Source organism: Astyanax mexicanus, chromosome 3 (assembly GCF_023375975.1).
Source record: "Astyanax mexicanus isolate ESR-SI-001 chromosome 3, AstMex3_surface, whole genome shotgun sequence".
Classification (NCBI taxonomy): Eukaryota; Metazoa; Chordata; class Actinopteri; order Characiformes; family Acestrorhamphidae; genus Astyanax; species Astyanax mexicanus.
Genome location: NC_064410.1, coordinates 12,215,892 through 12,240,229, shown reverse-complemented (window position 1 = coordinate 12,240,229; position 24,338 = coordinate 12,215,892). Strand labels below are relative to the sequence as shown.

At 38.9% G+C, this 24,338-nt stretch overlaps 2 protein-coding genes across 2 annotated transcripts; both read right to left on the bottom strand.

Annotated features, from left to right (window-relative positions):
- Positions 1-5,559: 5,559 nt before the first annotated feature.
- Positions 5,560-9,927, bottom strand: LOC111189578 (golgin subfamily A member 6-like protein 22). Its single transcript, XM_049475795.1, has 2 exons — positions 9,291-9,927; positions 5,560-8,008 (listed from the first exon to the last, which is right to left on the bottom strand). The coding sequence occupies exons 1-2, from the start codon at positions 9,856-9,858 to the stop codon at positions 6,240-6,242; spliced, it is 2,337 nt and encodes a 778-aa protein (XP_049331752.1). The 5' UTR covers positions 9,859-9,927; the 3' UTR covers positions 5,560-6,239.
- Positions 9,928-13,371: 3,444 nt separating this feature from the next.
- LOC125799305 (GTPase IMAP family member 9-like) lies at positions 13,372-24,251 on the bottom strand. The gene is made up of 2 exons (XM_049475743.1): positions 24,021-24,251; positions 13,372-14,217 (listed from the first exon to the last, which is right to left on the bottom strand). Exons 1-2 carry the CDS (start codon positions 24,249-24,251, stop codon positions 13,468-13,470), a joined length of 981 nt encoding a protein of 326 aa, XP_049331700.1. The 3' UTR covers positions 13,372-13,467.
- Positions 24,252-24,338: the final 87 nt, after the last annotated feature.

Genomic DNA, 24,338 nt, shown 5'->3' with positions numbered 1-24,338 from the left:
ATGTTGTCTACAGAAAGTCAGCAAAAAGCGAAAGTGTTGGAAACAGAGTTTACCACTGATATATTGATGGTAATATACCAGAAACTAGTAGAAATATCTCTTTTATTTTTTTGTGATATGCACTATTGGTCAAAAGTTTTAGATCATCCCTATTGTTTAGTAGTCCAGTAGCAGTGCTGTATGACCTAGACAAACTGCTTTTTTATTTTCACATTCTTTATTACATCACTTCACCTGTCAGACCTCTAATTCTTCTCTCCACTGTTGAAACTAAGACTTAGTCCAGTGTTAAACTGAGCTAAAGGCTTTGCAGCCATGTGGGTCAGCCAGACCTCTTCCTGTTTCAGTTTTCTCCAGTTTCCAAGACTCTTTTGAAGGTGTAGAAAACCGTACTCACCGCTCTCTGGATTTATCAGTAATATCTTTAAAGAAAAATACTTTTAATAGTTTAATAGTGCTCTGTGTTTCTGTCTTTATGATGAAAGTGTGAATGTGCTGTGTGTTGTGGAAATGCTGTAGTAGAGTACAGTAACACATTCTATTTCAATACTGTTTTGCTACAAAGTTTTTGAAAGTTGAGATTTTTTTTGCTACTTTTACCATATAAAGATAATGATTAAATAATTTTGTTTAAAGCTGAACTTTGTAAATGGCATTTAAAATATCCATTTTGTTGTGCACCCACTTACCAAACATGTTTTCATTAGTATGTCCATGACAATTAAATGACTTTCATTATCTCACTAACACTTCTTCATGACATTTTCCCCACAGTGTTAGTGCTAAATCAGTTACAGCTTCCCCATCTACATTACAGATCCTCTTCAGAACTGCATGGCTTTGCAGATTTCTTCCACATTATAGGTCAAACTGATATCTGACCTTTCATGACATGTGAACAGCCATCATTGATTCCACTTGCATATTTTCTGATTTAATATACAGCACATTTGTGAAACATACCTGGGAAGAGACCCCCCATACACTCTTCTAAGAAAAACTCACCTCCAGTAGAGCAATCGTGCACTAGTGGGGTAGGATTAATTACCAGTGGTGTTTTTTTTTTCATTAGGGTGATTGGGTGACTCCCCACCACAGCAAGAAAAAACATTTCTGACTGTTCTAGTCAGCCAGTGCTGCCTCTGAGTATTTTACACCAGTAGTGTAAAGTGGTGAGCTGCGTTCCAGAAAGCACTGCCTTTTTTGGGTGATTTGCCACAGTCTGGAAATTGTTCCGGGAAAACAAATGCACTGCAAAAAATTCTTCAACTACATGTAAATTAAGACACATATGCTAATATTAAATAAAAAAAATCTGCCAGTAAGATTTCTTAAAAAAGCATTCACAAAGTCTCAAAATGAGTGAAGTAAGAAAAAAAAATCAAATTTTTCTGATTTGTTGCCTTAAATTTGGACACAAGACTTTGGACACTTGATTGGTGCTTATTTTGAGATCAAATTACTTAAAATAAGGGGAAAATTCTAAGTAAGGCTGAATAAGATAATTATTCCTAAAATAAGCAAAATGTAACGCAAATGCCTAGTAAGACAAAGTCTTATCAGAGAAGGAAATAAGATTTATTGCCCTTAAAATGAGCAAATTTTACTTAATTTTTTTTTTTTTTTGCAGTGTAGTGTGACCTTAGAGAAGTTGTTCCTTGTATCCTAAATAAATACAGAATCCCACAGGGGTCTTATTTACTGCAGGAAGCAATAGATGATGAAAGGCGCTCTTTCTCAGGTTTGATTTTATTCAGCAAAATAATGTAATGTAAAACAACCTAATAAGACAAAAAGTCATATCATAGAAGAAAATAAGATTTATTGCTCTTAAAAATTAGAACATTTTACCTTATTTAGTTTTTTTGCAGTGTAGTGTGCACACGCAACCTGGGCAGGGATTCCAGAGCCATCTGGTTTTCCCATAGACTGTATATTAGTTTGGTATATTAGTTTGTCTACTATGATATACTGTTTCACACCGGAGTGGTCCCTTTACACCAGTTAGGATTTCTTTTTCCACTTAAATCAGGACCAGAAAGCGTCTCATAATATCTATGAGAGTTAGCCTTCTAGCATTTCACTGCTAACTTGGCTTCCAGCCTGACCCCCACCCCTACAGCGGAATAACCACACCGGATACCAGCGACTGCAACGACTGACCCATGACTGAATGCCCTGACCATGCATCATTTACATGGAGAGAGAACCAGCCAGAGGGGGATTAATCACTTTGCTGCTTTAAAAGACAGATGAGACAAATTATAATACAAATGAGTGATTTAAAAAAATAAATTTATTAATTTATTGTATTTGCCCAACTGTTTAAATATGTGTATTTTATTTATTGCACACCAGCCTTGATGTCAATCTTTATTCTGTATCTGCTGCATCTAAAATAAAATACTGTCTAAAAAAAGACTGAAATTAATGGTTAGTGTAAAGGCTTTATTTAATTTTAGGATTAATAGTTTGCAAAGTCTCTTCATGTTCAAAGTTATTTGTGAAGGTAAATTGCCTGATATTGATCACAGCAGTTGATTGTTCAGTTCAGTGAACCAAAATGTTTTTGGTTGATCCAAATCATTTTAATCAAGAAGGCATTTACAATAAACTATACAGTCCACAATCACTGTACAATATATAGCTTAAACATATATTAAATATATTTTTACTGATGTGTACTGATTAGTGGAGGTGATGCTACATGAGGTAGAGCTAAGATTCTCTGCCCGAACCCGAGGACTGATGGGTCAGGCCGAGATTTCCCACCACATTCTTCGGGCCGGGTCGGGCTCCAGAAACTAGTCCCGAGATGTAGGCATCTGTTTTCTAACGAAATAGCGAAAACTGAAAGTGGAAAAACATTTGTGAACAAACAAACTAAAATTACTGATAGAATAACCTCATTTTTGTGTTTAATTTATTTATAAGCGTTGCTGTACAGCGGAGTTGTACAGCGGGCGGTGTTGTGCTGATTCTGTTTGCGAAGCAGAGTCGGCTTCAGCAGGGAGTCTTATACGGCACGACAGCAACAGCGCATGCACCTCGTGGTCTGTGGCGTTAGTTCTTGTGTAAAGCGCTCGCGCTAGCTGCAAAATACGACAGAAAACACTGAGAAACTGCAGAATTATGTATGGGATTACAATATGAGCGCGAGGCAGATGAAAGAGAAACAGGAGATACAGTGTGTGAGAACATTTACCTGTGAGTAGCTCATACCAGAACAGGCAAATCTCTCTCTCTCTCTCTCTCTTTTAATTTAATAATATATATTTTTAAATTAAATAATAGTTTTATTCTATGTTACAGTGTTAATTAACATAATTCAGATTATATTTCGCTCATTCAAACAACCCAAAAACAGACAGTTTATTGGGCGGATCGGGTCGGGCTCAGGCAGAACGTGCACGGGCTCGGGCTGGGTCGGGTCGGATTTTTTGGGCCCGATCTAAGCTCTAACATGAGGTGACCAGAAAAGAACTTGTTTAATGCAAGGTAAAAATGTCAAATTAACATATTTGATTAATTTGCACATTGCAATTATATGGCGATTGATATGGAACAGGTCACAATAAAATTATATCATCCTAATATTTGCCACCTTAATAGATTTGTGAGGAGCCGCCACAGTCCTCAAAGGCAACACTTTTGATAAAGGCTGATGATGGAAGTTCCAGTTACCTCATCGCAGGATCTTCTCACACTTAAGCTTATGCTGAAGTGGTGGCTGAGTGGTGAAAGCACTGGGCCATCAACAACAAGGATGTATAAAACAGCAATTAAGCATAACATTATGACCACCTCTTCCTTTCTACACCCATTATGTATTTTTTCTGCTCCTTGTAATTCAATAATTAGAATTCTAAAATACTTTTATTAAAGACTATAGTCTATCTGTTTCTCTTAGTTAATTTTTCTCCTTTCACTCTGTTCTTCAGCGATTAGGACCCCACAGGATAGACCACCATAGAGCAGCTATATTGATTTGGGTGGTGGGTTATTCTCAGCACTGCAGTGACACTGGCATGCTGGTGGTGTGTTAATGTGTTGTGCTGGTACCGCATCAGCCAAATATATTTTAATACAAAAGATATTTCTGACTATAGATGGGTTTGATTGTTGTTAAGCACATTCTTTATACATGAACACCACTGTAAACATCACAGTTCCACATTCAACCACTCACACTATAATCACATGACTTTCCCTATAGTCTGTCTACCATCTTAAACTAAATATACACTTTGTTCTTTACATACTTTATACTTTTTAGCTCTTTAATGTGCAGCATTTTCAAGCATTACCCAGTTGAGCCAGAGGGTGCAGTGCATACATACAGGTAAAGAATTAGACCTAGTTGTTCACTTTTCATTTTTCAAAAGTCACTCTCACTTTGCCTCCATTTCCCTTCAGCAAAAGTGATCAGAACTGTTGTTTTAGCTGTTTAAACTGATATTATCAGCCTGATCTGATCGGTGTCAGTATATGAGCAGTTTTATATTCAGCAGTAAAATAACAGTTATTTATGCCACTAAACACAGGTGTTATATAAGTGGTTCCTTTCAATGGTCAGTATATTATGCGGTAAGTGAACAGATTCTGATGTTGATGTGTTGTAGCAGGAAAAAATGGAGTGTAAGAATCTGAGACACACTGACCAAACAGTGGTGATCAAGATGACCAGGTCAAAACATCTCCAGAACATCAGGTAGATATTCTGTGTGTTCCCATTGTGTAGTGGGCAGTACTTAACAAAAGGAAATGTAGTCCACAGAAGGTCAGCTGCTTATTGATGTGTGTGTGTGTGTGTGTGTGTATATATATATATATATATATATATATATATATATATATATATATATATATATATATATGTATGTCCAGACTACAGTACCCAGAACGCACAACCAAATTACTCTGCTCACGACACAACCCAGAAACCAATCACCCAGTTTTTGAATACACCTGTCTCATACAGTATACATACACCTCCAATCCACTCACTCCTTGCTGAGTATTGTTTGGCTAACCCCCACTTTACAACACGTTTATGATTATTGTGTTTTGATCTCTCGCATGTCTAAATTCTGCTCAATTATGACACTAGATTAAGTGTTTTGAGCTTCCTGTCTTTTTTGTGTCAATATGTTTATATTTCTGGGAAACACAGTTTTCACTGATCATTACATAAATTCTGTTGTTAATGTGGTTTAAGTGTTTGGATGACCTGACTTCCTCTGACGTCATAAGACAGGCAGCAGACAAACAATTTATCACCCGGCTCCTCCCATCTAGTTTACACCAGCTGAGGTGACACAAGTGTAGCCTACCACACAGTCAGACACAACCGCACCTACAACAGTGCTGACTGTGCACAAACACTAAAAACAAGAGATTCTACCAGATTAAAAAAAGATATAAATAAATAAATAAATAAGACAGCCCTTATTTTTATTTCTGAAAGGTGGCAACCCTACTCACTAATGAGCAACCATGTGAAGGAAGGTAATGACAGAGAGCAGAAAAAAGGAGTAGAAAGCAAACAATGAAGAGACAAACATTTATTAGAGATTTATTAAAGCTGTGGGGGTTCTAGCCCAGTTTACAGAACACAATGTAAAAAAAACTTGTTGGACTCAGTGGAAAGGTCCCACTACTTTATAAATCTTACATCCAAAACAATCATATTCAGCGTGAAAAATCACATGACCTTAAAAAAATTCTCTCACATTAATTATGTTCTTGATCACAGAGGAAGACCACACTGATACACACACACCAGGTTATGATACAGAGGTGAACGACGGGGGCCAGGGGCAGCTAGAATTTCTTTGGAACTTGAGTGGGGCTGCTTAACCCTGGACCTTGAGATTGTTGATGTCTCTTCATGAATGTACATTACATTTTTACATCAAACATTTACTGCTCTTTCCACCACCATCAGTTATTCACATCTTCTCTTTGCTAGACTCTCTTAATAATTGGGAATCAGGTCCTTCATCTTAACTCTGTGTCCTTCAGGGAAAAAAACGATTCAATAACCAGACAACAGCTGCATCAATGCCTCTACCAGATATGGTCCTCTGTGCTTCTATTGCTTTAGCTCCCTTCTTTTCTCCCTCCTCCACTCCTTTTCTGAACCCTTTATCATGTCCCTCCTTCTCTCCTTCCCTTAACCCTTTATCACGTCCCTCCTTCTTTCCTTCCCTAAACCCTTTACCATGTCCCTCTTTCTCTCATTTCATGAACCCTTTCCTAAGTCCCTCTTGTTCTCCTTCTCTGTAACCCTCTCTGTGTCCTTCTGCTTTTGCTTCTTTAACTTTTTGATCCAGTCTGGCACAGAATTTTTCTTCAGCTTCTCTTCTTGCTTCACTTCTTGCCTTTTCAATCTCTCTGATCAATTTCTCCTTCTCTTCCTCATGCTTTGCTGCAATGTAAGCCAGCTTAATCTTTTCTTGTTCTCTATGATCTATTTCACTTTCTTTTTGTAATTTATGAAAAATTTCTCTCTGTATTTTCAGTTTATTTTCCAGTTCTATTTTAAATTCTTCCTCTCTTTCTTTCCTTTCATTTTCTCTCTGAAAAGCCATTTCTTCTTGCATACGTCGAATCTTTTCATTTGCTTTATTTTCTATCCTTCTCTTCTCCTCTTCCTCTCTCTGTTTCCTCTGTTTCTCTTCTACAGCTCTTCTTACACTCTCTACTCGTCTCTCCTGTTCATACAGCTGTTGTTTGTGGTTTTGCTGAAGCTCCCACGCTTTTTCTTTAGACTCTAGTTCTTTTCTCCACTGTTTCTCCTGTTTTTCTCTCCTCTCCTCCTCCTCCTGCTTCATCCTCTCCCACTCTCTTCGCTGGGCTGTCTGCAGCTCCTGTAGCTCCTTCTTCTTCTTTTCTTCTGAGTGTTTTATTTTCTCTTCTAGAGCTATTCTTCTCTTTTCCTCCTCTGCTGCCTTCTGTTCATACTTGTTCTGTAGCTTCTGCTGATTAGCTCTTTCTTTCTGTATCATCTCCTCTTTCTCTTTCTCAAATTCCTCTTTCTCTTCTTGCTGTTTCTTCCTCCATTCTTCTTTTTCTTTCTTTCTTCTGTCCTCTTCCTCCTGATCTCGCTGTCTCTGATCTTCCTCTCTTTGTTTCTCCAACTGTTTTCTGTTTTCCTCTCTTTCTCTGTTAATGTGTTCTATGTGCTCCTTCATTCTTTTTTCATCCTCTTCTCGTCTTTTGTTGTAATTTTCTCTTTCATTTTGTTCTCTCTCTGCAGATTCTCTTTTGATCTGCTCTTCTTTTTCTCTAAACTCCCTTTCTCTTATTTTCCTCTCTTCATCTTGTTTCTGTCTTTCTTCCACCATGATCTTTTTTAGTTTCTCAATTTCAGCTTCATGTTTGGCTCTTAGCTCTTTTTTCTCTCTCTCCATCTTCTCCACTCTGTCCTTCAGGATTCTCTCCTGTTCTTCTCGTAGAGCTTTCTCCACCTTCTGGAACATCTCATTAGTGTAGCAGCTCCCTCCATTCTCTGTCACCATGGAGTCGATCTTCTCCAGTAGAGCAGTGACCTGCGTTTGGTCTCTGGTTTCCTTGTTGTTGAATACATGGAATCTGTCTCCACAATTTCCGATGAGAAATTTTAGGTATGGGTTAGAAGTTTGAATGAACTCTTCGATGTTCTTGTTCTGCAGTTCATCTCCTCTGGTGAAGAGCACCATGGTGTATCCTCTGGCTTCTTCACCAAACAGATCTTGGATCGTCTTCACTGCTTCTTTCTCCTCTGGTGTGAAGCGTCCCACTGTCAGCACCAGCAGAAAGACGTGTGGACCTGGTGCAGCCAGTGTAATACACTTAGCAATTTCAACGTTAGTTGATTCTTTCTGACACACGATAGTAACTGAATTAGAAGAAAGATCTTCTTTAAAAAGTTTTGTTCCTGAGATGGTATTTGCTGTAGCACTCTTGCCAACACCCGTCTTCCCAAGCAGCACAATCCTGAGTTCATCTGGTTTCTGTTGTCTAGCTGTAGACACACAAAAAAGCTGACATCAAAACAAACACTGGAATTTCAATAATATTAGCAGAAGCAGTCTGCATGCCTACGTGTTTAGTTTTATACAACTGTGGTCATGAAAATGATTGGAACCTGAGTTAAATTATTTGGATTGGTAAACGGATATATATAGTTGTAAGCTATTATATCATTGTCTTTGCACACCTCCACTGCTCACCTTGTACAATAGAATCCTTTGATAAACAGTAAAGAGCTTGTATGTATTGAATGTATCTTTTGTTGAATTGAACTGTCTGAACCCCCACAATCGGGCCTGGACACATTGCGTTAACACCTCCTGCTTGGCCAGGTCTAGTATTGAGAAAGTAATGATGGCAAATGAAAACAAATGGTTCCGTTATTTGGAGATGGTTCAGATTCAGGGTGTCAGATGAAGCATCACTACTGAACTAAACACTGGCCTTTATAGTAGACACACCCACTCTAACCTGAACTTACCAATGAGCTTCTTCACATGGATATAAGAATAGACCTGACCCATTTCAGCCCAGATTTATAGAAAATAAAAAAGTAAAACTCAAACTGCACTTTTTATTAACTTATTTACATGTTTGTAAGCACTAGGACCACTGTAATTAATATACAAAAACCAAGTAGATGTCAAAACATTACAATATGAATGAGAAAGACTAGATTGCGGCCAGAATGTTACAACTTTGCATGTCTCTACAGAGGCCCCACCTGAACAAAACACCAATTTTTTATGCTGATTGACCAATGAAAAGCCTGATGAAAGCTGATTGGCTGATGGTATCCAGTCATTTTGTTTTTGAAGTTGCCCTCTAAATCTCCGTTAGAGCTTGTATAGTTCCACCTCAAAATCACAGGATGAATATGCCTGTTAAGTTAAATATAAACCTAAGTGATCAAAAGATATGGCCGTTGGTGGGGTCTGATCCAGAAGAACTAATATGTATATTGTGGCCACATTGTTTATGATTTTAACTGAATGTCGAAGGACATGCTCTGCTGAGTATTTTGATATAAAACGTGTAAGGATTGGTTATTAAGCAAATTTGTTGGTATTGACCCACAGAGCACCCCCTTTTGGTGCAATTTGTCCAGGCTACACAACTGCCTTTTCAGAGGAAAAAAATAAAAATAATAAGAAAAAGGAGAATATTTATTTTTTGCAAAAACAATTGGGTTCTACGCACCTTCAGTGCTAATAATAATAATAACATGTGCAAATCATATAAAAGAATAATAACAGTTACCAAATACAATTTACCCTGTATTTGATTGCTGCTGCTCAGTTTGAGTTCGCTGATTTCTTGTTTCAAATCTTCATTTTCTCTCTTGTATTTGAGATGTGCTTCTATCTGTGCAGCTGCATACATGACTGCTGTAAACAGACTTCCTCTGTTTTCTTTCAGTAGATTTCTGACACTCTGAATCACCTCTTCTGCTTCTGTGTTGGAGCTGATTGAATGATAAGTTTGTCCGTAGGTTTTGACCAAACTCTCGCTGTCCTGGTCTAGTGGTTTGTTCTGAGAGGACTGAGTGATCAGGACTATAGTGTGCTGTCTGAATTTTGTTCCAAAGATCATCTGGATCTTTTCCAGTTCTCCTTTATCTCCATCAGTGAGGCGTCCCTCAGGGAGGACAAGGAGAAAAGCATGAACTCCAGGATCACAGAGAGAGACACAGCGGAGAGTCTCCCGCATCACTTCCTCCTCTGAGAGCTGAGAGCTGTAGAGAGCTGGAAGCTCCACCAGGGAGATCCGACGTCCACATACTTCTGCTTCCCTCTTTACACACACTGAACTGGATTCTGCACTGAACTCTCTCTCACCCATTATCAGATCTGATATGGAGGATTTCACTGACCCTTCACCCCCACACACAATCAGGTTCAGCCTCTCAGACCCTGAAAGAGAAATATACAGTTACAACTTATACAATTTATACAATATACAGAGATCAGGATTATTTTCTGTACGAAATGTATCTGTCCTACCTAATACTTTTATTAAGTTAGCATAGAGTTCTAGAGATTTATGTATGTGGACAGGACCTAAAGAAGTCCAAAGGAAAATAGTGAGATAGAGGAGTAAAGAAGGGGGAAGAAGGAAATTAGGTTAGAAGTAGTTAGTGTGTTAGAGGTGTTAGGAGAATATGTGCTTTTTGAAGAGCTCTGTCTTCAGGAGTTTATTAAAGATAGTAAGGGACACTCCTGATCTGGTAGTGGAAGGTAGTTTGTTTCACCATTGGGGAACTCTGTATGAGAACAGTCTGGATTGCTTTGTGTAAATGTTTAGCAAAGCGAGGTGACATTCACTGGAGGAGCCCAGAGGCCGGGAGGTAGCGTAACCCTTCAGTAGTGAGTGCAGGTAGGAAGGAGCTGTTCTGTCATCAGCTTGTAGGCAATCGTAAGAGCTTTGAATTTAATACGAGCAGCAACCTGTAGCCAGTGGAGATCAATAGTCAGTGGAGTGACATGCCCATTTTGGCTGGTTGAAAACCAATACATTTAAATGTATCTTCAAACATTAGTGAACGAATGGGTCACACTCAGGAGCTCATTAAATTCCAGTGTGGTACTTTAATAAGATGCAGCAAGTCCAATTTCCTCACTAATTAATATTCCACAGTCAGCTGTCAGTGATATTAAAAGAAAGTGGAAGTGACTGGGAATGACAGCAACTTACTCTGTTGACTTAAAATAACAGAGGGGAGACAGCGGATGCTGAGGAGCATAGTACCTCCAAAGTTCCTGTTTCGTTCAGATTAGCTCCAGAATCGTAGAGTGAAGAGAACTTCATGGAATGACCAAGCAACTGCATCCAAGCCTTATAACCAAACACAATGCAGACAAGCATATACTGTGCTAGCAGGAGATGTAGAGCTGCAGAGTCATTGTTTTGACAGAGACATGGCTTAATTAACAACATCTTACAACCCGGCAACAGTCTATTTTCATGTCTTGTGCATGCGTTGTTAAAATAGCGTTGGAGTTTAGGAATATAGTAACGCTGATGGGCGTGGTGGTCTGGAAGTGACGTGTGTTCAGGTCAATTTCTGGCGTGTTTCTATCTTTGTGGCAGGAAACACAGGTCGACAGTCAGCAACGCAACCATGACTGGATCACCGAGCACACTGCGCACCCCAAGCACAATACCACACACCATCACTTCTTTACCACAGCAACAAAACACCTCACCCAGAGCCTTCAGCAATCAACTATAAAAAAACTAAAAAATCTGCACAGTAACTATAAGTTATTATAAGTTATATTTATTTCTGACATTTATAAGGAGTTTTTATTTATGTTTCAATAAACAGATTGTAACTGTAGCTTTAATATAACAGATGTAGGCATTCTGCTGTTTAAGAATATGACAGATGCTCATTCTCACTCATTCTCTTTAACATCAGTAAAAGAGACCAGCAGATGACATGTTTCCTTGATTTCCTTGATGACATGCTTCCTTGATTTACAAATGAAATGTAAAATTTACTGATGATCAGTGAAGAGTCCTACACCGGGTCGCGTACGGACACGGGCAAATAGATGCTGAAACGGGTGGGTTTTACAAATGCTGAAATTTTATTGGTGGGTATGCGGGCGGGTAAGTTAAATACGGGTGGGTAGCACGGGTAACACGTGAATAAGTGGTTATTTTTAGTAGCCTTTTATTTGCTAGGTAATGAACAGAGGCTACTGTTACTGCATAGCAACCTGAGATATATAGATATTACGATAGCCCCTACCATGCACAGGGCGATTTTACTTTGTCATACTGACGTTTCATGTTTCATGTCTCATGTTACCAATAGCTTGCCACTTATTTCCTATGGAAGCCTCGTTGTCACCACGTTGTTGTTTTTTTCACAGGCGCATTGAAAAATAAAGTGCGCTATGGGAATACTTTCAATTTGTGTGATTTTTCACGGGCACGGGTGGGTAATGGGTAGGATATTAACGGGTCCGGGCAGGTACGGATTTAACTTTGAAATAACCACGGGTTCGCGTGTGGGTGGGTGCTGTACTCTGCGGATATGGGTGGGTGCGGGTCTCAAAAAACAGACCCCTGCAGGACTCTGGATCAGTGATGGTTTGGAGAGACATGTCATCTGCTGGTGTTGATCCACTGTGTTATATCAAGTCAGTGCAGTGTTTTCCCACAAAATCTTACAGCACTTCATGCTTCCCTTTGCTAACAACTTTTATGGAGATGTGGATTTCACAGTGGTACGATAGGGGTAATTAATATAATTTATCCATTGCTTTTAGTGGTTGTTGGCAGATTGAAGTGTTTTAGAAAAAAATGAGGGGATTAAAATGCAATTTATTGTAAAACATGGTGTGTAACGAACGTGCATAACTAGTACCAGAAGGTGGTGAAGCTGTTTTGTGTTCCAGTAAACCTTCCTGTAGCATTGTTTGACTTTGCAGCAGATTTGAACCTGAACCTTTAACCTTTAAAGTAGAAAAGAGGTCTGCAACGACCTAATTTGGACTAGAATTAGCCCTTATCTGCAGGTCTGGGGGACACCAATATTGAACGTGCGGAAGACGTCGGAAATAAGACGTCATCTGGCGTCACAGTCTGCACCTTCAGGAGACCAAATTTAGACATGCAAAAATTACCTTGAAAAGATGTCGTTTCAACGTCTCTTTATTTAGTAGGTAGTCTGTTTCTCTGTCCAGTACTGTATAGTCTATGTAACAGTCCACTCTCTAGTCTTAATACACGTTCAGTATTATGCCTCCTGTTTTATCTTCTGTGAAACTACCAAGTTAGTTGTTTGTATTTTTCCCCTGTCCAGTCTCATTCTCTGGGGGAGTTGGGTTGAGAGTATTTAAACTGAGAAGCGGGGGGGTTGAGGCTAATTAAACTAAGATGTTATGATTGGGCTGAATTGTAGCCCTACCGGGGGGGTGGGGGACAAGAAACGGCCAAAACGGGTATGACTTTCACACGTACATTTACAAAAAATAATAAATTGTCAGTTACTGTTAGTAATCAGTTTGTCACAGTGTTTCTGAAGCATAGAAATTGAAATTAAAAAGAAAATATTTGTACATTTCACGATTTACAAGCCTGCAGTTACAAATTCTTTTAGGAAGAAATTAAAAAGAAGAAAAACTGTTGAACAACCGAGTAAAAATCAAGCAGATTTAGGCCATAGGTGCCATTTGTTTGTGCAGTAATCTGTTTGGGGGAAAATACACAAAAAAAAGTAAGCAAAAAGAACAAAGACAGCTGCTGCTTCTTGTTGATGCCCCCTACACAATAAAAACAATACAATAATCCAAGTTTGATTGACAATTTTTTAAGTTAATTGGGCAACAATCAAACAAAAGAGTAAAAAAAGCAAGAAAAACATTGGAAAAAATGTGGTTCCATATTTTTTTCAGTATACTAAATGAGTTATTTATGATGTCAGTCTATTTAAGTTTTTCAAAAACTGTACTTACATGATTTCATGGATTTCTCTTCATTGTTTACTGAAGGGGTTTTCTGACACTTCTCTGTTTTTTCAGACTCTTTCTGTGCTGTTGTTTGTTCATATTGTTGGCTTGCAGTTGGAGCCTCGTATTCCTCCCACTGAAGGTAACTCCATTCATTCTCTATGACCATTGTCTCCAACATTTCTATTAGAGCACAAGCTTTGCTGTTTCTGTTAAACTTGAAGTACTTTTTACTCCATTCAGTGATGATGTTATGAGAGATGATTTCTTCAGCTTGCTCTTGTTCTCTGGAGCCTGATTGCAGTGTTTGTGTTGTCACCACCAGGATGTGTTCACGAGGCTCCTCAGACAGATAAAGTAAGATATAATTCAGTCTGTGTCTGTCTGTCTCTGTGAAATCATCTGGATGTAGAACCAGCATTAGAACATGAGGTCCAGGAGAACACAGAGTCATGCACTCTCTCACTCTCTTATTCAGCTCCTCTGCAGAGAGCTGAGGATCAAACAGGTGAGGTGTGTTGATGAGGGTGATGTTTCGTCCCTCCACCGATCCTCCAGATCTCTTACTGTGCTGCTTTACTGAAGGAGGAGGAGCTTCAGTATTAAATGCATCTCTGCACAGGATGAAGTTCTCCACTCTGCTGATCTCTGAGCTGTTCTTCCCCAGCAGAACCATCCTCAGCGCAGGCCCTAGATACAGAAGAGGAACATTTAGAAATAATTCAGCATCATAAGAATGCTGTTATGTGTCCCTATCCCCATAGTCAGTGGTTTTTGCTACTAATATTTTGTTTGGAGTGTGGAGATTTGTGATTAACCAGACCCAGCACACTTCACTTGAGTAGTTTTTTGTTAAATCATATTAAAAATGAACATCATTACGGGAAAAGTACAGGTTAAATAAATTTTCCTTTTGTCAGCTCTTTTTCCCTGGTTTAGGGTGTTTTCACACCAGCACTATTTGTTCTAGTTAAAACAGACTCGGGTTCATTTGTACCTAGTTTGGTTCATTTCAGCAGGTGTGAAAACAGTAAGTCGCTCTCAGGTTTGGAGCAAAAGAGCCGGACCGAGACCAGCTAGTGGAGGTGGTCTCAGTCTGGTCCCAAACTCTGGAGCAGTTCGCTTGTGGTGAAAACGTGACTCGGTCTCAATCTGACCCAGCTATCAAATATACTTCTTTTGTTTGAGCTAAACTGCTGATAAGACGCAGTTTCATGAGATATATTACCCAGATATATCTATAATTACCACCTGTATTAACAAACGCTGTGTCTCTTCCATACACATGCTGCCTCTGCTGCGTTCAGTACTTGCAGCCATGCGACTCTGTTTACTATGTGGATATCTGCACTGCACGCCCAATTAGAAACACTGAACTGTAAAAAACGCGTAGTAAACCGAGTCATGCTGCTGCAAGTCGTGAACTCAGCACAGACCACGTGGAAGAAGAGGACGAAGCTAAATCTTGTGTTAACCCAAAAACAATTTATATTCAAAGGCTAACTCAATGGTAACGTTGTTAACCACAGTGACAGAGACTGTGAAAATGGCTCCCACAAAGAACATTAGACAAAGTTGAAAATATGCTATTGGCTGCAGGGGCTATTATACTAGATGTACTTATTTCAGAATATTATCATGTTTAGTTATCTGAGGAGAACAGGGCCAGTGAAAGAGCATATAGAGAGCATTTGCAGATATAATTAAACAAAAATACACTCGAGTACCGTGCTATAAAGTGCACAGCATGGCCAGTATTACACGTTATAGCACAAACCTCAAGTGTATTATTGCGATTATACCACAGTTCCATTATCACACTTTATTAAAAAAAAATTGGGACGAGAAAATACGATCTCTTTGGTTATAAGCATCTGTGAGTTAAAATAGTTCCATTGCTGTTCTGCTTGTAGCTGCGCTGTAAGCGCTGCATTGTTGCTAGTTTAGCTTGGTGGCCTCTATTTTTGGCCATTTTAGTAAAAATTGTGGAAATCTAAGCTTACTGTAAATAAACAGAAGCGCTTTACTCACCCAAATAGATGTTTTTCAGGGGAGAAATCTGTCTAGATTAAAGCTCATTTGACTGAAAATAGATGTTTTGTTTTTAAGAATTAAAAAAAAAAAAAACACTTCGGCGCCCCCCAGCGGCAGGACCTGCAGAATTACAAGGGTCCTCCTTAAAGTCAGCTTAAAATACCCTATAATAACTGTAAAATATATACACGTAAGCTTTTATTGTAATAATAACAACTCCAGCTACTCCAACCCCCCGCCCCAACGCTATGCAAAGACATATTTACAATGTCTAATTTAGCTGGAAAGACAAAGGTGAAAAGACGCTGGCTTGAGATGCATTTACGTCTAATTTAGGTTGCAAAGATTAATATAGACACACATTTTGTTTTGGTTAAATTAACAATAAAAAAAAATTCCAGGTTTATACATATGATCTTTAAAATTTAACACCTACAAAAGGAATAAAAAAATTATTAAAAACAAACTACAAGCTGTCATGGTAGGGAACAGAATACAGACACTCGTGGAACCAGTTAAGGATTTTATTAAAAACCCACAGGGTGTACAGATAGTAAACAGAAAAGAGTTTATAACGCCAGCAAACAGATACCTGGGGCATTGGCGTAGGAACCGGGGGGATGGGTGGGACATGTCCCACCCAATATTAGAAACACGTGGATTTGTCCCCCCCAAAAATGATATCAGTTCGCTCACATCAGCCGTAATATTAATGAGGAGACAGACCGGACCAATCACAGAGCTGATTCAGGTATTAAGTCCCGCCTCTCAGTAGAAACAGCCAATCAGCTTGCTGGTGGAGGAGAGGCTGGCTGCGTCCAGAAACCCCAAAAGTGTCTCCTTTTTCCTACCGATCCTCCTCCTCTCCTCCGTGACCCGGAAACTGATTTTGTGACGCCATCTTGCCGCCTGTCCGAATACCGTAGGAGACGAAAGAAGCCGCTTAAAATTCTCCTGTAGTAGGCTTCCATTGAAGGATACATCAGTGTATCCTACTCCGGAAGACTTTTAAGGATTTTCCAATGACATCACTGCATCCACTCCCACAGAGCACGCGAAAAGCAGTGCGAGGAGCAGGCAACGCCCAAATATACGTCATAAACTAGGTTCCTTATCTAATTATACAGCCAGTAAAGCACTAATATATGTTTTTGTTTAGATAAGCTGTATGCTCAGTAAAACTTTATTAATGTTCCCATATTTGTAACATGATATATATATATATATATATATATATATATATATATATATATATATATATATATATATATATCTCACTGGCCAGAGATGCGGCCAAAATGCCTGGGAGTAAGCAGGATTTTATTGGAATATCTGAATATTTAGCTGTGTGACAGTAATGTTCCATTGATGCTGTTTCATCTAATATTTTTTCACTTCAACATGTATGCAAAATATAATATGTATTATTATATTTATTATTTATTAAGATTTGTTATTTGTTTTATTACATTCAATGAAATCATATTTTACTATTAAAATAATTTAATATTTACATATGCAACCTTCATCAATGGCTAATCAGGCTGCACTTTGAAGCTTGATCTCTAGAATTTGGAATTGTGTTTATTGATCTCTCGTTTTTATTTTTGTATGTGGAGCTTTATTCAGAAGCTGTGATTGGCTGGGCAGTATCCGGCATGTGCTAAAAGTGAGCGTTGTGATTGGCTCAGTTCATCGGTAGTCAACATCCTATCTAAAAGGGATCAGCTGTCCCATTTCCCCAATTACAGCTCCTTCCCTCCATTCCTCCTCCTCCTCTCCTCTCCTCGATTCCTCCACCTTCTTCCGGGGTAGGAGAGGAGGAGTAGGAAAGGAGGAGTAGGAGAGGAGGAGTAGCAAAAGTTTCTGGACGCAGCCTCAGTTTGCTGTTGGGGAAGCCCCGCCCCCTCGCTGTGAGATTTAGCAGCGGGACCGGGCTGCAGCAGCTTCAGCTGATTTTAAAACAGATCTGCATATACGGAGATTTTTCTAAGAGAAAGGTAACGATAGGCTAACCACGTAAACTGTGATTATATGTTTCTGATAGCTGGTTAAAAATACACATCTCTGAATCAGCACACAGTTTAAACCCACTGTGATTAATAAACTGCAGCTGTGTTAGTGAGTTAGCTTAACTTAAATTAGTTAGATAGGGAGTCAGGGTTAAAGAAAAAAAAATATATATATATGTAATGTTCAACTTGCCCTGTACCTGATCAGCTAATCACTATTTCATTTTCAAACTTTATTAATTTAGGATTACAGGACTTACTGTGAGCTATAATGAACGAAAATGAATTTAACTAACTAGTTATCTAGAAGCCAGATGTAGTGGATAGCCAGAATGTAGTACAGTACTTTATGTTTGTAGTTTAAAGCAGTTTCTTAATCCTGATCACTGCCTGGACCAGGTGTCTTCCACCTGTTCCACCTGATCAGCTAATAAACAGTCATTTACTGAGTTTACCTGTTAAAATCCTTTAGCCCCCTATGGAGCCTAAATTAATCATGTATACCCAGCAGTGTATTAAACACATCATACCACCACATTATTAAATGCCTTTGAAGCAGAGGAAGCTGTAGAACATGCAGAACAGTGTTAATATGCAGTAGAATATGTAAGAACAGGGTTGAGAAACACTGCTGTAACCTGACTTCTGTTCATTTGTAGTTCACAGTGAGACCACATGTCCTGACGTTTATAAAAATCTCTATGAAACGTAATGTTACATTCTTTTACATAAAAGGACACCATCTTAAGAAGAGCTCTCAGTAGAAAAAAAAAATAAAAGCGCAGGAGAAAATGTAAATATACGACAGAATTGACATGCCAATACATAATAATAATAATAATAATAATAATAATAAAAATAACCAAATCTGTTATATTATTTTAAATATTAGGTGATAACTGATCATTTTTGTCATATGTATATTATTCAGACATGAATTCAGTCATGCAAAATTTTTCTAACAACAGTAACTGTAACATGGAGTAACATGTTTAGGTTGTAAAATCACCTTATAATAATAAGTTACTTCTAATTAAAAGTAATTTCCACAAATGTTGTTCTAGGAAACTATTGGGTGGGCTTGGGTTCATATTGGCAAATGTGTCCTCCCAATATCAAGCCCGCTCCTACGCCCTTGCCTGGGGGGTATTCCAGAAGCGGGTTCAACAAACTCCAAACCTAACCCTGAACTCCGAGTTGACTTACCTCACCGCGTCATACTCCGAGTTTTCAGTTCCACAGCAGCTGATCAGAGTTAGGTTACTCAACTCTGATTAGGTTAAACCCAGCTGAAGCGCGTTCACGGCTAACTACAAACAGGCATTCTCAACAGAGCGCTGAAACAGGGATTGACCATGAAAATGAATGAGGGATTCCTATTGAGCAGGAAATATTAATGTCTGCGTATGCAGAGTATAAAATAATATTCAGGCATAAAAGCAATACAGCAGCAGCGGTAAAGCAAAGGGAGCCAGCTTGGGCAAAAATAGCTGACAGAGTCAATGCGTGAGTTAAAATAAAAATTAAAAACTAAAAACAATACACTTAGTGAAAAGACATGGAAAAATATTTTAATTGTTGTTTAACTTAATTGTTAAGTTGTTATTATTTAAACATTTTTATTTGTCTTGATTTGTACCCTTTTCTTTTTTTATTGACCTAGGTGTAATCCAAGTGGGATTAAACGCACATGGCAGCAAGTGAAGATGAAATATAAAAACACAGACCAAAGTGGTATGACTTGTACACAACTACCTAATGTTTTTACTTTTATCAAGCTTAGTTTGCCCTACAGTTGATTATGGTTTTGTAGCTAATAGGAAAAAGGCTGAGGTAAGAAAAACCGGAGGGGGGGCACCACTGCCACCATTTACAAAGGCAGAGGAGCTGGTACTTTCACAGAACAGTAGGAGGTCCATCACTCATGGAATGACTGGAGGGAGCTCATCTGAGCCATCAACCCCCCGGGACATGTTAAAGGCATGTTCATTACATTTATTAGTTTATAGTTCATAAACTGTGAACTGCATTGATATTCTTAACAAGTTTAATGCTACTAAAATGATGCAACTAAATGAGCCTCCTACAGTTGTAAATTATCTTAATGTTCCCAAATCTTACTTGATGTGAATAAATATCAGTGTTCAACAAAAAATCTAAATTCCTGTTGCAGAATGATGATGAAACAATCTCTTCTGCCTCAGAATGGGAGGATCCTGGGAGGCCTATGGAGGTACAGTATGTTAAATATGTTAATCATAATATTTCATTTGATTAAACATAGTAATGTGTGTGACTGTCCTATAACAGAATGTGACTGATGATCAGGAATCTGGTGAGGAACCATCCACCTCCAAAGCTCAGCTTGGAACAGTAAAGATGCTTATGTCTCAACAAATATCAAAACTATTCTAAACACAAAGCTATTTATTTGAACATAACATGGTATTTTTGTCTCTTTCTTTCAAGATGGCTGTTAAAGATTTACTAGGTTCACCTAAAAAAACAAATTGAGAAGTGTGATCAAAAGGAACACATAAAACTGCAAATAAAACCGACAAGACTGGAATTTGAGTTGCTGGAATATAAATGGTGGGAGTAGTTGCTGTGAGTGTATATATCTGTTTTTACCAAGAATAAGGACAAGAAAATTCACTTGTTGGCATTTTTTTCTTCAGGAAATAAATAAATCAAAAACATAGGCCTGATCAAATTTACTGTATAGTGCAGACTCTCGAAAAATCCTTGCATCATGTACAGAGCATGGCCATTTGGCTTTAACATTAGTAATGTTGGTAGCATCACATATGATCTTAATGGAGGAGAAAATAAGTTTTTGTAATGTATTAAATATTAGTCCTTTTTGTTGTTTTCAAAAGTAGTAAACTTATGATCAATACTTGTATATTAATGCTGTGGAAGGATTTTCTGTGTACATAATCCCCTTCATTTTTGGCAGGTGGGTTCCATCCATGCATCCAATGACTCTTGGAAATCCTAAAATATAAATAATAAAGCTAAATATATAAAGCTGTTTATCTTTCACTTCCCATTTGTCTGATAATTTTGTAATTTTATATTATAAAGACAAACCTGCAATTCTGTGGAATTCCTTGTTCATTAAAGGCTTATGCCCAGGAACACCACAAAACTGGACAACAACTGTTTTAAAGCTACTTTGCGGACTGACCAACATACAGTTGCCTTGCCAATGTGTTCAGCGTCTCCTACATTGTACAAAAAAGACCCATTGGCAAAGAAACGGAGCGCAATGCATAAAGTCTGCAAAGATGTGAGGGTTGATCCACCATGCCTGATAGTTTAAATGTGTGGCTTTAAAATATTGTTTACGTATAAAATTGACAGCGAGGAAAAACTGTAACGTGCGAATAATTTGCGTTTCAATATCAACTGGATCCGTTTGCATGAGACAAGTGGGCGTAACCCTGAGTTCGGAGTAAGTTAACCTGCCAGCGAGCAGGTTAGCTTCAGAGCGTAAGTTGCTATAGTAACTGACTCAGGTTCTCCCTAAGCTCGGTTTCTGGAACGGAGTTTCCATTAACTCAGAGTTTACTTACCCGGTTTTGTCACTTAACCCGCTTTCCGGAATACCCCTCTGGAGGCGAAGACCATTACAGGATAGTGAGGCAGTCCAATGGTCATATGCGAGGCAGGCAGTATCAGAGAAAATCCAAAAACAGAAACGATACACAGTCCAGGTAATACACGAAAAATCCACAGAGTAGGCAAAGGCAAAAATCGAGGTCGGAAAACAAAAGGCAAGGTCATACACGAGAAAACAATCACAGAAATAAATGCTTTGTAATGTGGGCGAAACCAGGCAATACGCGGCATCAGAGAACTTGTGAAGCGTCCTTAAATACCCTGGGGTAATCAATACTTCGGGCTTCCTGGCGGAAGCAGGTGAGGTGTCACGTGCGTGGGTGTGTGCATGATGTCAGCGTGTGGTGCATTCTGGGTATCGTAGTTATCTGGCTGAGAACCTCCGTTGGAGTTAAGTGTGAAAGGAAAGGAAGCGCCTACAGCACCAGACGTGACACTAATTTAAATCAATTCATAAATTATTATTCTTTTCAGACAGAGCTCTATCATCCATCATATATGTTCTATATGTTACAGTATGTTACATATATCTGCACCTTATCGGCACTAAAATATTTTATTGTACCGTATCGGTACTGCACTGTCCTGTCTGTTAAATTGTCTTGTCTTTTGTATTTATTGTAATGTTATAGTTTTAGGTTGCACTATCGTTACACTATTGTTTCCACACTTTAGTAGACTATTATTATTTAGTCTATTGTTTGTTGTTCCATGTTGCACCATGCTTCTTTCATGGTAATTTTGTTACACTTTGTATCTGTATTCAGATGTAATGACAATAAAACCTCTTGACTTGACTTGAGCTGCTTTTACTTTTAGTTATAGTTGTAACTAGGCATTTCCAAAAGATATAATTATGATGTTGAAATGTCAATAAATCAACCCGCCACACCCTTCAACCCATCTTCCACACATACTTTCACTTCAGTAACGTCTTACATGTCTTTATAGTTACCAGGAGTAATGAACCCTCATTAGGCACCTTCCTGGTTTGTAATAATCACTATGAGAAAATCTTGATAATGAAATAAAAAACAAGAAGCCTCTAAACTGAATCAGAATTAAATCAGTAGATTCCTGTTAAAATGTGTTAAGAGCATAAAAAAAATAAAAAAAACAGCTAAAGGTGTAGAATAATCTGTCTATCATTCGTTCATTTGATATTCAATTGAGAATCAAAATAGGAAAATAAAAAAAAAACTTGTTTTAGAAAATAATACAAAAAACTAAATGGCAGCTGATGTACCTGAGCCGAGTCGCTGCGCTTTCCTCCGAGCGCGCTGGCTGCTCGGCAATGCAGCATCAGCAGCAGCTCGAAAAGAAGCAGTGGCTGTCTTCACATGTATCGGAGGAAGCATGTGTCTTCACCCTCCTGGTGTGTTGGGGCATTACTAGTGATAGGGGGAGTCCTAATGAGTGGGTTGGGTAATTGGCCGTGTAAATTGGGGAGAAAATGGGAAAAATTTGAAATAAAATTATATATAAAAAAAAAAAAAACTAAATGGCTTGTATTTTCTTTTTTTTATTTGACAATCTAAAAAAAAGGGCAATAAAAAAAATGGATCAGAAGCCAAACTTAGATTTTTCCCCAGCATCTTATTCGGATTATCGTTCCACCTTAAATGCTTTCTGCACTAACATTACAAAGCGTTTATTTCTGTGATTGTTTTCTCGTGTATGACCTTGCCTTTCGTTTTCCGACCTCGATTTTTGCCTTTGCCTACTCCGTGGATTTTTCGTGTATTACCTGGACTGTGTATCGTTTCTGTTTTGGATCACCTCTGATACTGCCTGCCTCGTGTATGACCACTCCTGGACTGTATACCGTTTCTGTTTTAGGATTTTCTCTGATACTGCCTGCCTTGTGTATGACCACTCCTGGACTGTATACCGTTTCTGTTTTTGGATTTTCTCTGATACTGCCTGCTTCGTGTATGACCATTGGACTGCCTCACTGTCCTGTAATGGTCTTTGCCTCCAGGTATCTGTTTGCTGGCGTTATATACTCTTTTCTGTTTACTATCTGTACACCCTGTGGGTTTTTAATAAACATCTTAACTAGTTCCGCGAGTGTCTGTATTCTGTAGCCCACCATGACAGAATACGCGGCCTCTCGTGAACAGACAGCGATCTCTGACCAGTTAAAGACAGGATTGATCAACCAGGGACAGCTTCTTGGTCAGCACCAACAAACCCTAGTTGGTGTGACCCACGCCGTTACTGAGCTAACTAGCCAGCAGGCTAACCAACAGCAACAACTGACTAGGATCCTTGAGCACTTTCAGGGATTAGCATTAGCCAACACTAACCCTGCAGCTAATACTAGCTTACCCAGCTCTAGCACTTCTTCTCCCGTTTTTTTGGTGAGTAAACCGTAGCTTTTTGATGGTGATCCAAAGAAGTGCAGCGGATTTGTTTTGCAGTGCTCTGTATTTTTCAGTAATTCTCCTTCTGTCACTGATAAAGCTAAGATTGGCTTTGTTATCTCCCGTCTCTCTGGTAAAGCGCTCGAGTGGGCTACTGCTATGTGGGATAGCATTTCTGAGGCTAGCTACTCCGATTTTTTGGCTGTTTTTCGCTCTGTTTTTGATCACTCACGCTATGGACAGTCCAATGGAGAGTTATTATTGGCTCTCAAGCAAGGTCAGAAGTCTGTGGCGTCCTACGCTCTGGAGTTTCGGACACTGGCAGCTGGCAGCGGATTGAACGACGCTGCTCTCCTCTCAGTTTTTAAGAATGGACTGAATCCCGACATTTTAAGAGAGTTAGCATGTAAAGATGACTCTCTTACCTTGGATCAGCTCATTTCTCTCTCTATCCATCTGGATCAGCTGCTCTCTCACCGTTCCAAGACCCACCAAGGCTCACACACCTCTCCTGTGGTACAGCTTCCCGTCTCTACTCCCTGCTCCGGGAAAACTTCGCCATCTCCAGAGGTCCAGGTTGTCTGCAGTGAAACATCAACGCCGCATCCGTTTCCAGCTGTGTCTATACTGTGGGGAAGCCGGACATCACAAGGCTGAGTGTGGTTTCCTGACCCGATCCGTGAAATCTTCAGCTCCGGGAAAGCGCGCGGAATGCCCTCCGTGCTAACGTGGTACATAATTTGACTCCTTGTCGTGATTCTAAGAGGTTTTCGTTGCCCGTGATTATTAGTTCACCCACTGGTTCTTTCTCTGTCTCAGCGCTT